We start from the raw sequence: 13,222 nt of genomic DNA on the forward strand, positions 1-13,222 counted from the left end.
ACTGGTACCCTGCAGTTTGCATTGTGTGGTAGCACTCCTAATTCTTCATTAAGAAAGAAAGAATTAGGAAGAGGAGAGGCATGTTCCTTGAGCTTGCCATTCACATTCAGTAGGATCATGGTTATAGTTGATGTGGTCCCAGCCTCAACTCCACTTTACTGCCAGGTTCCTTGATTCTCCAGACGTCTAAACCGCTACATGTAATGACCGTTTGTCCACTGCTCTCCAGTTTGGAGAACTCTAAAGGTTCACTTGCTGAGGTGAGGGAAGTAGTCCTCTTCATGTCAGGCTTGTCCCGGCACAAGGGCCCTGGATTCAATCATCAAGGCAAATCATCATCTTCCCCATCAAGGTTTTAGATGGTCCAATAAAAAAAACATGGAACATATTCTGGTTAAATCAAGTTGCTTTTGCACCAGTGTACACCAGCTCCCGGAGATCTGCTCTTGGTGTTTCGTTTAGTTTGGTTTAGTTTAGTTTAGTTTACATTATTAAAAGCTATATTTTCTTATCTCTGTAGCAAATTTGTAGCCAAAAAAAATACATAAGGCAGGACATGCTTGCGATTGAGGTAATGCACCAAAGGTTCACCAGGTTGACCACTGAAATGGGAAGTGTAAGAAGAGATCACACATAGAAGAATGAGAGGTGATCTCATTGAAACAGCCACGATTTTTATGGGGCTTGACAATTAGAAGTAGTGTTTGTTTTCCCTGGCCAGTGTGTGTAGAAACAGTTTGCTGTCTTCAAATACGTTGGCCAATTAGGACACAAAGAAGAAGAAATATCTCCACCCAGAGGGAAGTGAACCATTGGAATTAATTTCCCAAGATAACAGAAGGGGCTCCGTTGCTGTGACACTTCATGGCAGAGAGGTCAAATTTTAGATATTAAGAAAATCCATAACCCCTGACCCCCATACTAATCAAGAATCTATCTATCTCTGCCTTAAAAATATCCATGGCTTGGCCTCCACAGCCATCTGTGGCAACTAATTCCACAGATTCACCACCCTCTGACTAAAGAAATTCCTCCTCATCTCCTTCCTAAAGGAACGTCCTTGAATTCTTTTGCTATTGACCTCTAATCCTAGATTATCCCACTAGTGGAAACATCCTCTCCACATCCACTCTATCCAAGCCTTTCATTATTCTGTACGTATCAACGAGGTCCCCTCATTCTCTTTATCTGTGTATGTGTGTCTGTCTGCCTCTCTCTGTCCTCAAAGCCCCTGAGGATTGTGTCAGTTCAGATCCAATCACTGTATGTTCTGCCCTGTTTTGCAAATGCCAATAATAAATGGCAGGTTTAAACTGATGCTGCAAATCAGTACAGAATTACATTATAATGGCAAACTATTTGTAATAAAGTTCTGAGGCTTCAGGAAAGCTCACCACTGGTACATAGTTTAAAGTTCAAGCCTCACATTTTTAAAAATGATTTCCAGGTGCAGTAGGACTTTCCCTTAAATCACGTGCATTAGGTTTCATTTGTGTACTTTGGTCATGATTTATTTGTGCTGTGTATCTGCTGCCTGTGTGATCCCAATGAAAGAAACAATAAGAGATAGCTGAATGACTGCTCAATAGAGTTAGAAAGGGAAAGTAGTGTGAAACATAATCACCTATGTCAAGTACATTCAATGATATGTGGATTCGACTTTTTTTTTCTTTCAATACAAAATATTTTGTTTTAAATTCCATCATTCACTAGATGTGGACAATGTGTTGCCATCTTCAATTGCCCCTGAATTCAGTAAGCAGTTTAGAATCAATATCTTGGTGCCTCTGGAACTATACATGAACTAGACCAGGTAAAGAATGAGATTATGTTTCCAGAAGGACATTAGGGAACTAGACATTTCTCTTTGCAGTGAAATCCAATGGTTTCACGGTAATTGATACTTAGACCAGCTTTCTTTAAAATTTCAAATTTATCTGATTGCTGATATTTAAATCCCCCAGTTGCCGTGGTGAAATTTAAATGGAGGAATATATGTTAATACTGAAATAAAGCATGAAATGTTATGGTAGTCAAAGGCCATTTTCTATTATTTTCCTGCTGAAATGTTTTCTCAAAAGAAACTGACCAGTTTTCAAGCTTGAAGCACCAGCTCCCTCGCCAATACATAGATATTAATTTCACATGATTCTCTATTACACAGGCTTACAAATTAGTCTATTATTATTTTCTTAGAAGCCCCAACTCAATTCCAGGATTGAGGATGACATATTTTCTCTCTGTTTTATCGGGTTCTGAGGTGCCTCATGAGAGCATCAGGATCCATAGGCCCTTCCACAGATCGAGCAGGAGGTGGCTGAGAGAGTTATTGGGTGGATAGGTTGTGAGGTGATCTGTTATATTTTGTTGTGAGGTTATTACATTTTCTCTTCCAGTGGTGAAAGTGGGGCTGGGAAGACTGTGGCTGCAAAATACATCATGGGATACATTTCCAGGGTTTCTGGTGGTGGGCCTAAAGTGCAGGTAAGGTCAGCTGGGTTTTCTTTGCAGCAAGACTGCTTTATGTTGTTAATACATATGACCAATATGCACTGGTGCCATGTATGCAAGACCATATGACATAGGAGCAGAATTTAGGCCATTCAGCCCATCATGTCTGCTCTGCCATTAGATCATGGCTGATCTATTTTTCCCTCTCAACCCCATTCTCCTGCCTTCTCCCCGTAACCTTGGATGCTCTTACTAATCAATCTCCACTGGAAAAAATACCCAATGACTTGGCCTCCACAGCAGTCTGTGGCAATGAATTCACCACACCCTAGCCAAATAAATTCCTACTCATCTCCATTCTAAAGATACATCCTTTAATTCTGAGGTTGTGTCCTCTGGTCCTAGATTCTCCCACTACTGGAAACATCCTCTCCACATCCACTGTATCTAGGCCTGAAACCTTGTAGTTCTGCTAGAAGCTTTGGTCCAACCCATTAACATGACTGGAAGAACAGTGAACAGGATCCTATTTAAAAACCTTTTGATTGTTTAACCTTCCCAAAACCCCACAGTGTGTCTAGTAGTAGCCAATATGTTTGCAAATTTGAGACTCAGTAAGGAGTTGCACTTTGTTTTGATTGATTGCAAGACACAGCATGGAAACGGGTCCTCCAGCCCACCAAGCCCACACCAATCATCGTTCACACTAGTTCTATATTATCCCACTTTCTCATCCACTCCCTACTCACTAGCGGAAATTTACAGAGGCCATTTACATTACAAACCCACATGCCTTTGGTATGTGTGAAGAAACCGAAGCATCCAGACGATAGCCCCGTGGTCATAGAGAGAAGGTGCAAACTCCACACAGATAGATCCTGAAGTCGGGGTCAAAGTCGAGTCTCTGGCATTGTAGGAGAGTATCTCTGCCAACTGTACCTCCGTGCATGTTGCAGCTATCAAGGGATCCACCAGAATCCAAACTGCAAATTGCACCTTGCACAGCAAGGCATGAATGCCTCCTCTCTTTTATGGGATGATCCTGATGATGCTTAATGTTAAGTTGATTTTATAATGCTGCACTGACTGGCTGACATTTTAAATTTCGTTGTACATGGTCCATGTTACAATGACAATAAATAAACTATTCTATTCTATTCTATAACTAGGAAGATCCATTGTGAGTCCTTTAGAGGGCATTGCTGATGTTCACTTTAACATAATTGTAATAATTTGACATTCGTTCTAAGGAGAGTTTCTCTTCCCACCTGCAGCATATCAAAGATATAATTCTTCAATCAAATCCCCTCCTAGAAGCATTTGGGAATGCAAAGACAGTGAGAAACAATAACTCCAGCAGATTTGTGAGTTCAGAAGCCTGTATCCTATTATGATTTCTGTGTTGTTCAGGGCATTTCTTAAGTTATCTTCTTGATTAATGAGTGGATATTTCTGGTTAAGGGCATTTTATCTTTCTCCAACTGGATGGTTTCATTTTTTAATGTTCATAGCAAACTTGCTTCGTGCTTGCACTGCGCGAGAATTTTACACCACCAGGCAAACAGCACTTTTCGTCTGAAGAATGGTCTTGACCCGAAACGTCACTCATTCCTTTTCTCCAGAGATGCTGCCTGTCCCGCTGAATTACTCCAGCTTTTTGTGCCAAGTTAACTTGGTCTCCTTTGCCTGCATGTGATCCATTTCCTTCCATTCCCTGCGAACCCATGTGCCTAAGTAAAAGCTCTTAAACCAAGAAACATAGAAAATAGGTGCAGGAGTAGGCCCTTCGAGCCAGCACCGCCATTCAATATGATCCTGGCTGATCATCCAGAATCAGTATCTGCCTTCTGCACTTTTCAAAAGGTGTATTTGACCTTGCATTTGATCCTGAAAGCAATCAATAGTTGAATTGACAGTGGATGCTCTACAATAATATTACTGATGGCATTTTCTACTGCAATAACTTGTGCAGGTTTGGTGAGTGTTGGAGGTTGCAGATTGCCTTGGCTGTAATAATCTGTGGATGGGAGCATTTATTAGAAATATTTTCATCTTGAGTAAAGGTTTGGTGATGGTTGAGGGCGACAGATAGCACAATGGGCTAAGAGTTCGGCTGGCAACCGGAAGGTAGCCGGTTCAAATCCCGCTTGGAGTGCATACTGTCGTTGTGTCCTTGGGCAAGACACTTCACCCACCTTTGCCTGTAATGGAATGTACGGCGGCAGGCGCGGGCACACCGCGACGCCCTGTGTCTCCCTTTCAAGGGAGATGCTAAAATGCATTTCGTTGTCTCTGTACTGTACACTGACAATGACAATAAATTGAATCATTTCATTTCATTTCATTTCATTTTTGATTTTGATCCAAACCTTTTTAAAAAGGGGCCTTAGTTTCTTTCTGTAGGTTGCAGCGAGTCTGATTGTTGTTTGGGACCTTATTATAAATTCAGTGTCTGTTTTCTATTGTAGTATGATTCTGTCTTGCATTCCACAACCAAACCCATTTTATTCAAAGTCCTGTTTGCTAAATTTTAGTGAGTAGAAGTCGTTCCCCTGTTGGATACTCCCGCATACAATGTGGCAAAACACGCACAGTTTCATTCAGCTAATGAAAGAGTGAGTTTGATCTACACTGCCACTACGTGCTGAGATCAATGCATGTAAAAGTGGATCAAATTCCATTTTGCCACTAATCGTTGCCCAATTCCTGCATTTTCTCATCGTAGCTTTCCCTTTCCTCTCGCCCCCTGTCGGTCAGTATAAACACCGGCATTCCTCGTGCTGTTACTGCTTTCACGTCTCTCTCTTTGTTCACTGGGATGTATTGGAAACTAGCACGACTGTCTAAAAATAACAAGGGATTATTAAATATTTAAGCAGGAGACAGTAAGGACAGGCTGAGAACATACACTGTCTGGTTTTAATCATTATCATTGAACCATTTAGTTATATTTGTACCTGGCAACAGCGCAATGTTTAAATTGGACTGTTAATTGCAGTGTGTTTGGGAGTAACTCCAACATTGAACAAGGTAAAGCTGAGCATTTTGCTGCGGGTGGAGAGAAATGCAAACCCTCTTTGTTTACATTTTGTTGGCATCCAATTATCCAGATTGAACATGCATGTAGAGACTAGCTGAGACAAAGGGCCCCGTTTATTTGCCAAATACATCAGTCATGAAGTTGTCCAGCAGAGAAATAGGGCCTGTGCATCCTCTCCACCATCCTCAATCTCTTTACCCATCTACGCTTACCAGCATTTGGACCATGTCCTATGCCTTGCATATTTAAGTACCCGGCTAGATGCTCTTAAATGTATCGCATTCCCTCTCCAGGTTTTGGCAGATGTCCATTCTTGTGAATTGTCTGTAACCTAAACAATTTACAAGTTGCAAATACGGGTGTGAACCGGGTGCCCATGCATGGCGGAAGATGCCTGCAGCCCCGTAACAGCTGGCAAATCCACACTGCTAGTCTCCCAAACACTCATTCATATGTACAGGCTGTCCATAACTTGGGTGTTCGTATACAGGGGAGGACCTGTCATTGTACCTGATTCCTCTGGCAGGACACTCCAGATATTAACCACGCAAAAGTGACAACAAAGGTAGATGAGGTGGTGAAGAGGGGGCTTGGACCCTAATGACTCAATGTTCATCACAGTCCTAACTGCCCTACCATTTCCTGCATCACCTTGCACTAGGGATCCAATTAGCCAGCTTGCTTTGGATCCCGTGCCTTAATCTTCTGAATATCTTCAGGTATCTGGAGGACACGTACATCTTTAGGACTTATTTGCTAAAAGGTTGGCTGTCTGGTCATGGGGAAAAATGGGCTCATTAGTTCATCCATTTCTTGTGATCCATTACTCATGCACACACCAGGGGAATTCACAGGGACCAATTAACCTCCCACCCGCAACTCTTTGACCACATGGGAGGCAACCAGGGGATCCGTGGGAAACCCGTGCAGTTACAGGGAGAATGTGCAAACTCCACACCGGGAGCACCTGAGGTCAGGATCAAACTTGGGTCTGAGGTTGTGAGGTAGTAGTTCCACCAGCTGCACCAACATTGGGATCATGATAGGGTGAGTCTATGCAATGGCTTTGTCAATGCCCTGAGACTGTCACCCCATGTCCTATGAACAAATAAAAATCTAACAAACAAAATCACAATAGCTCTCCTCAGAAATCTTGAGCTTTCATGATTCTGTCTTAGCCACTAAATAAGTGTCTAAACCAGCGGTGAAGTGTAAAGACTTAAAGCAGGGGGATTGTTACATCAAATGGTTTCCAAATTATAACCTGTTTCTTATTAGATGCCAGTTTCAATTGGCTCTCTAACACTACCATGTTATAGTGTTTATTTTTACTATAGATTAAGGAAGTATAGGAACAATAACAAGGTTGAATAAAGTTCAAATGCAAATATCATTTTTTGCAGTCCTCCCATGGTGTTGCTGCTCTCTGGTTTCCCACAGTTGGAATCGGAGCAAACAGTCAAATGTTGACCATTTTCTAAGCATGGCTTGTGTAACTGAATCCCACTTGCAAGAAACTGGGAAATGATCAAGTCTGGCTGGGAAAACTGAAAGTCTCACCCTGCTACTCATCAGATGGTTGAAAACAGTAGGTGGCTGGCTGTTGATTACCTTGCAAAGAATTCTATAATTTTCTGACACAATCCGACACCTTCAATTAACAGACGCCCGGGTAAAAAGATGGAATTAAATTAAAGTATGAGGCGATGAGAAGGAGGAATAATAACCGGTGACTCAAAGTAATGAGAAGCAAGTTGAGGTAGTGAAAAAATTAACAAATTGTGTAGTTGGGGAAGGCACCAAAATGAAAGGCAAGTAGTCAAATCAACATGTATATTTTTTAAACAGCTTGGTAATTCTTCTCAAAGCAGAAATAATTATGTATGTAATCTAATTTACTTGGTGTAAATATTGCACCATCAAGGAATCCCCTGAGATGTGGTTATATGTTTTTATTAGAAATGTGGTAGCACAGTGGTTCAGTTACGCTACTAGAAATGCAGGTCTGGACAAATGAGCCAAAGATATGTGTTCAAATCCCACTCTGCCATCTAAGGAATGTAAAGTCAGTAAAGCTGATAAATCTGTTTAAGAAGGAACGGCAGATGCTGGAAAATCGAAGGTAGACAAAAGTGCTGGAAAAACTCAGCGGGTGCAGCAGCATCTATTGAGCGAAGGAAATAGGCAACGTTTCGGGCCGAAACGTTGCCTATTTCCTTCGCTCCATAGATGCTGCTGCACCCGCTCAGTTTCTCCAGCACTTTTGTCTAAGCTGATAAATCTACAGTTCTTAAGAGAGCTTCAGTCATTAATCTGCTGAATTGTGGAAATCCATTTGATTGACCATAAAAAGATCTGTGCTGTGCTGTGCTTGACTGGTCAGGTCTTTTTGACTCCGGGCCCATGTTAAGGTGGTTAAACAGTGCTACCAATTTCCCATTGGTAGACACAAAAAGCTGGAGTAACTCAGCGGGACAGGCAGCATCTCTGGAGGAAAGGAATGGGTGGTGTCTCGGTTCGAGACACTTCTTCTGAAGGACGATCTCAACCCAAAACCTCACCCATTCCTTCTCTCCAGATATGCTGCATGCCCCGTTGAGTTACTCCAGCTTTTTGTGTCTATCCTTGGTTTAAACCAGCATCTGCAGTTCCTTCTTACACGTAACTTCCATTTAAGGTTGCTAGGTGAGCCATTGAGTGCAAGGGGAATTTGGAGCTGGGCAAGTGTTGGCTGCAACTAGTGACACCCATGTCCCATGAATGATTTTAATGTTGCAAGAAGGTAGTAATTCATATTAAGGTAAATCTCCTGAGAATCTGTATTAAGAAACAGGCTGCTAAAAGGATACTAGTTGTAGAAAACCGTTTTGTTCCTCCCCTCAAATCTTACTGCGTTGCTTTGAGGAACTGCAAGGAGAAGCAGTCAGGAGGCACTCAGCTGGATAATGGAAAGGGGTGAGTGACAGGGGCGTCTCCAGTTTCTTGCGTTGGGATTGAGTTACACAAGCCATGCTTAGAAAACCTTGAGTCTGAAGAAGGGTTTCAACCCTATTTCCTTCGCTCCATAGATACTGCCTCACCCACTGAGTTTCTCCAGCATTTTTGTCTACCTTAGAAAACCTAGGTGAGGTCTCACTGGGCCATAACCCTTAATGTTTTTTTTCCCCCATACCTTTTTGAAAAGAAAAGATGGAAATAACAAAGACCAAGATTTCCCAAACTGAGCTCTGTTTGTGAGTGATCCATTGGGACCAAGCCAATAAATCCATTGCATCCCCACGTTCCATATTTTTTGAAAGATTAAAGCATTGTCAAGCTGATTTTGCCACAAATTGTGATCTTTGTTCAAATTTAAAAGTATTTTTTTAATAGAAGATGAATTGGGAGAGAATCCAGGAAAGGGATCCAACTAGGGAATCTCAAGTGAGCTATTTATATTTGAGTTCCTATATTGGGCACTGCCAATAAGAGGTTTCAAATGTATGTGATGGTTGTTACTCAAACGCAAGTGGCATAACCATATAATAATATAAAACGACAGCAATGAGTTCTGTGGTCCTGAACGCGCTTTTTTTTTTTGCTGTGTAATCCACGGTTGCTGATTTGTTTGGTGGCTTTCCATGTTATTAAAGTCTATGACTGATCTATGCAGGGGAAATACTTTGAAATCCAGTTTAGTCCAGGTGGGGAGCCAGATGGTGGGAAAATCTCCAATTTCCTCCTGGAAAAATCCAGGGTTGTTGCACGAAACCTCGGAGAACGCAGCTTCCACATTTTTTACCAGGTTAGTAATAAAGCTTTTGCTTCCTCTTCACGTCACTGGCTGAAACTACGGGATGTTGGAGGAGGGTTAGTGCTGACAGCTTCATTCTGTCGGCATGCTGGAGCACCAATGCCTTTCCCAACATTTTTACCCACATACGCCTCTCACTACATGGACCCTAATAAATCATTGCACATTGTACATAGACGAGGATAGCACAAGAACATGCCCTTAGACTCACAATGTTTGTGCCAAACATGATGCCCAAAACACTACACATATATCTACCTGCACATAACCCATATACCTCCATTCCCTGCATATCCACATCTCTATCCTTTTTTGACTCAATCCAAAAGCCTTTTACACGCCACTAACATATCTGCTTCAACCATCAGCCTTGGCAGTGTGTTCCAAGCGCTCACCACTCAGTGTAAAAAGACTTGTCCTGCACATCTCCTTTAAACTTTGTCCCCTCTCACCTTAAACCTATGCCATCTAATATTAAATGTTTCCATCCTGGGTAAAAGATTCTGACTGTGTCTACCTTATCTATGCATTTCATCATCTTATATACTTCTATCAGGTCTCTCTGCAACTTCGGTTAACATTTTGCATGTCACATTTTCTCACATTTACATTTTTGATACTTCTGGCAAGAAACCCTCACGCACCATAGTCTTTCTGTGTTTTCTGGACACTGTTGGGCTATTTTAAATCCCTGGAACTAGCATCTGGGAATTAAGATGTTGGAGTTGCCTGAGAACTCCATCGATCAATTGTTTGATTTTTTTATAGGTACATTTTTTGCCAAAGACACAATGTTTTTTGAGATGCCAAGTGGTCCACTGTGTGTTTCCAACGGTTTCAAATTTTATTTACAATTGCCACCATTATTTTTCTTCTTTCCATCAAACTCTACAAATTGCCTTATTTCACAATTTCCCATCAACTGTCCCAAGCGATCCCTGGTGTGGATCGATGATGTGACTACAAATCAACTTTAGATCACATACCTGATTAGACGATTGGTTTATGCTCTTCCAAATTACACTTGTTTCACTTTAGTATTTAATCCTTAATCGCATTGCAACAGTTGATTTGTTAAAACGAAGCCTCTTCTGTACATTTGTTGACCTGGTTGACCTGGAGTCTGCTGTTCATCTTTCTTCAAGCTTATTGAGGGTGCATCTGCAGACCAAAAGTCCAATTTGGGAATCACTAATCTTGAATACTATTTTTACCTCAACCAATCTGACTCCTACAAAGTGGAAGACATTAACGATCGGAAGGATTTTCAAGAAACCCTGGTGAGATTTTATTTTTAACTCTTGTCATTCACTGAGTAGTCTTCGGGTCTGTATTCACTGCATCCCACAGGCTCAGCCTTGTTGCGCTCAGTAGACCAGGCAGATTGTAGCTTCCTTCAAGATTTCTTTATATTATTGCCATTATAGTTTGCACAGCATTTTTACTTGACGGATTGGTCAATAAATTTATTTTCGTCTGGTTTAGTTTAGTTTACAGATACAGCACGGAAACAGCCTCTTCGGCCCACCAAATCCGTGCCGACCAGCGATCCCCGCATGCTGACACTATCTGACTCATTAGGGACGATTTACAGTTATACCAAACCAATTAACCTACAAACTTGTCAGTCTTTGGAGTGTGGGAGGAAACCGGAGCAGCCGGAGAAAACCTACACAGGTTACGGGGAGAACATACAAACTCCGTACAGACAGCCCCTGTAGTCAGGACCTGGGTCTCCGGTGCTGTAAGGCAGCAACTCTACCGCTGTGTCACCATGCCGCCCCATTTACTGGGAACAAATATTCAAGGTGGTAGGTTGCATACTAAGGCAGCAATGTCCATTGATGAACTGGAGTTAAGCATCACATGTGTGCTAATGATGTCAGTTGAGCTAGGGTGAATCAAAGTCCAGTCCATTTCATGATAAATAGATCTAAAAAATAAGTGAATTTTATTGTGTCACTGTGCCGCCATGGTGTGTTATTGAGTACATTGTTGAGTGCATAAAATTAATACATTATTTTACAGCTTCACATCAGCAAAATATGAGTTTGTCTGTGCATCGAGCGATCGGCATTGCAGTTACATTTTTCTAAATTAATCCATTTTATTTGAGTTAGCAATAAATACCAAAAGTGTTCAACATTTCAGTGCATCAACTGCCTTATGCGGGATTAGAAAGCACGATAGCAGAATCTTCTGCAAATATGCAGATCAGTTAATTTAATAATTATTTGCTTGCAGCATGCTATGAATGTGATAGGAATCTTCACTGAAGAGCAGTCCATGGTTCTCCAAATAGTAGCCGGTGTGCTTCACTTGGGAAATATTACCTTTAAAGAGGTTGGCAATTATGCAGCCGTGGAAAGCGAAGAATGTAAGTATTTCATTTTGAATGTATCCTGGAACAAGTAGTGATGTGAATCGGCACAAGAACCCAGTTGGCAATTATGGGTTTCATCCTTTTGGAAGGATACAGAGGCTATAGCAATGGCACATTATGCATTTGGCAAGACCACACATTGTTTGGCATATTTAGCTGGTCAAGCAGCATCTGTGGGAAAAAGAACCAGAGTTAATGTTTCCATTCAAAGGACTTTTATCAGAAATGGGAAAGAGATAAAACTAATTAGTACAGGTTGCAGAAAGTGGAGTGGAAGGGTGGGTAGAACAAGGGGCAGAGCTGGTGGAATGGAAGGTGAACCTTCTGTTTCCTGTTCTGTCCAGGGGTAGGTGAGATGCAGCCAAGCGGAAGAAACAGGTCAGGAAGAAATAATACATTTCTGAGACACTTACGTGGAAACTCTTGTCATCAGAGCAAATGTGGAAACAGAGGAAGTGAGAAAATGGAGCCCTTATAAGAGATGGGGGAGGGGAGCGAGTTGGAGCAAGTTTAGTCAAGGTAACTGTGACCATTGTACTCAACATTATTGAGGCCGCCATTGGAGTATTGTGTTCAGTTTTAGACACCCTACTATAGGAAAGATACCATTAAACTGGATAGTGTACAGAGAGGACATTGCCAGGACATTTTGCCCAGGGCAGAAATGTCAGACTAAAACGCAAAGCTTTAGGTAAGAGAGGAAACGTTTATTTTGCACAGAGAGTGATAGGTGCCCAGACCATCCTTAGAACATACAACCTAGAACAAAAAGGCTTTCACTTAGGCACATGGATATGGAGGGAAATGGATCACATGCAGGCAAAGGAAATCAATGTAACTTGGCCTCATGTTTGGCAGGGACACGATGGGCTGAAAGACCTGTTCCTGTGCTGTACTGGTCTATGTTCTGGCCAGTGTTTTTACCCTCAGCTGCTATCACTGTGGCAGATTATCTGTCCATTATTACATTGGTGCATTCTGGGAGCTTGTTGTGTGTGAATTGGCTGCTGTGTTTCCTGTGTTGCCCTTGTGGTCATTCAAAAATTGGCTTCAATACATTTCAAAGCCTTATAAAGTGATGAGATATGTTACTTTAACGGAAATTCTTTCTCTTGCTGTTCATAGAAAATGTTTTCTTTAATACAGAACATCAGGATAGACCCCTCGACACACTTCTACATTCAATTTCATACAATAGTATTTAATGGGAACACTCCAAATCGAGTTCCTGTGTTGCATTTAATGAGCTTATTGTTAATTGCTCCCTTTAAAATAACAAAGTAGTGTGGTTAGGGCAGCGCGCATGGTGTGATGGGAGAAGAAAATCCGATGCTTGCTTTTAAGTTTCTCCACATGCAAAAGTTAGGAGTTCTGAAGGAATAGAATTCCGGCTTTGGACTTGAAGGAATTAGAATAGATTTTCTATTCTAATCCTTGCGGCAGAACTCTCATCTTAAATATTATCTCAAGAGACCTTGCTAAAACAATATAATTATAAATCAAAGCCCTGTATTTTTATGTAAAATTATCTGTCTTGCAACATAATTATGGTCAT

The 13,222-nt window shown here is 41.5% G+C and overlaps 1 protein-coding gene across 2 annotated transcripts in view; it reads left to right on the forward strand.

Moving 5' to 3' along the window:
• myo1ea (myosin IEa) overlaps window positions 1-13,222 on the forward strand; it is a 101,444-nt gene that overhangs the window by 46,999 nt on the left and 41,223 nt on the right. For both annotated transcript variants that reach the window (XM_055661206.1, XM_055661205.1), the window contains exons 5-9: window positions 2,397-2,484; window positions 3,726-3,815; window positions 9,144-9,275; window positions 10,430-10,564; window positions 11,529-11,661. In XM_055661206.1, the coding sequence (XP_055517181.1) occupies window positions 2,397-2,484; window positions 3,726-3,815; window positions 9,144-9,275; window positions 10,430-10,564; window positions 11,529-11,661 (578 nt within the window). The remainder of the gene's footprint in view (window positions 1-2,396; window positions 2,485-3,725; window positions 3,816-9,143; window positions 9,276-10,429; window positions 10,565-11,528; window positions 11,662-13,222) is intronic.

The sequence above is a fragment of the Leucoraja erinacea genome, chromosome 33 (assembly GCF_028641065.1).
Source record: "Leucoraja erinacea ecotype New England chromosome 33, Leri_hhj_1, whole genome shotgun sequence".
Classification (NCBI taxonomy): domain Eukaryota; kingdom Metazoa; phylum Chordata; class Chondrichthyes; order Rajiformes; family Rajidae; genus Leucoraja; species Leucoraja erinaceus.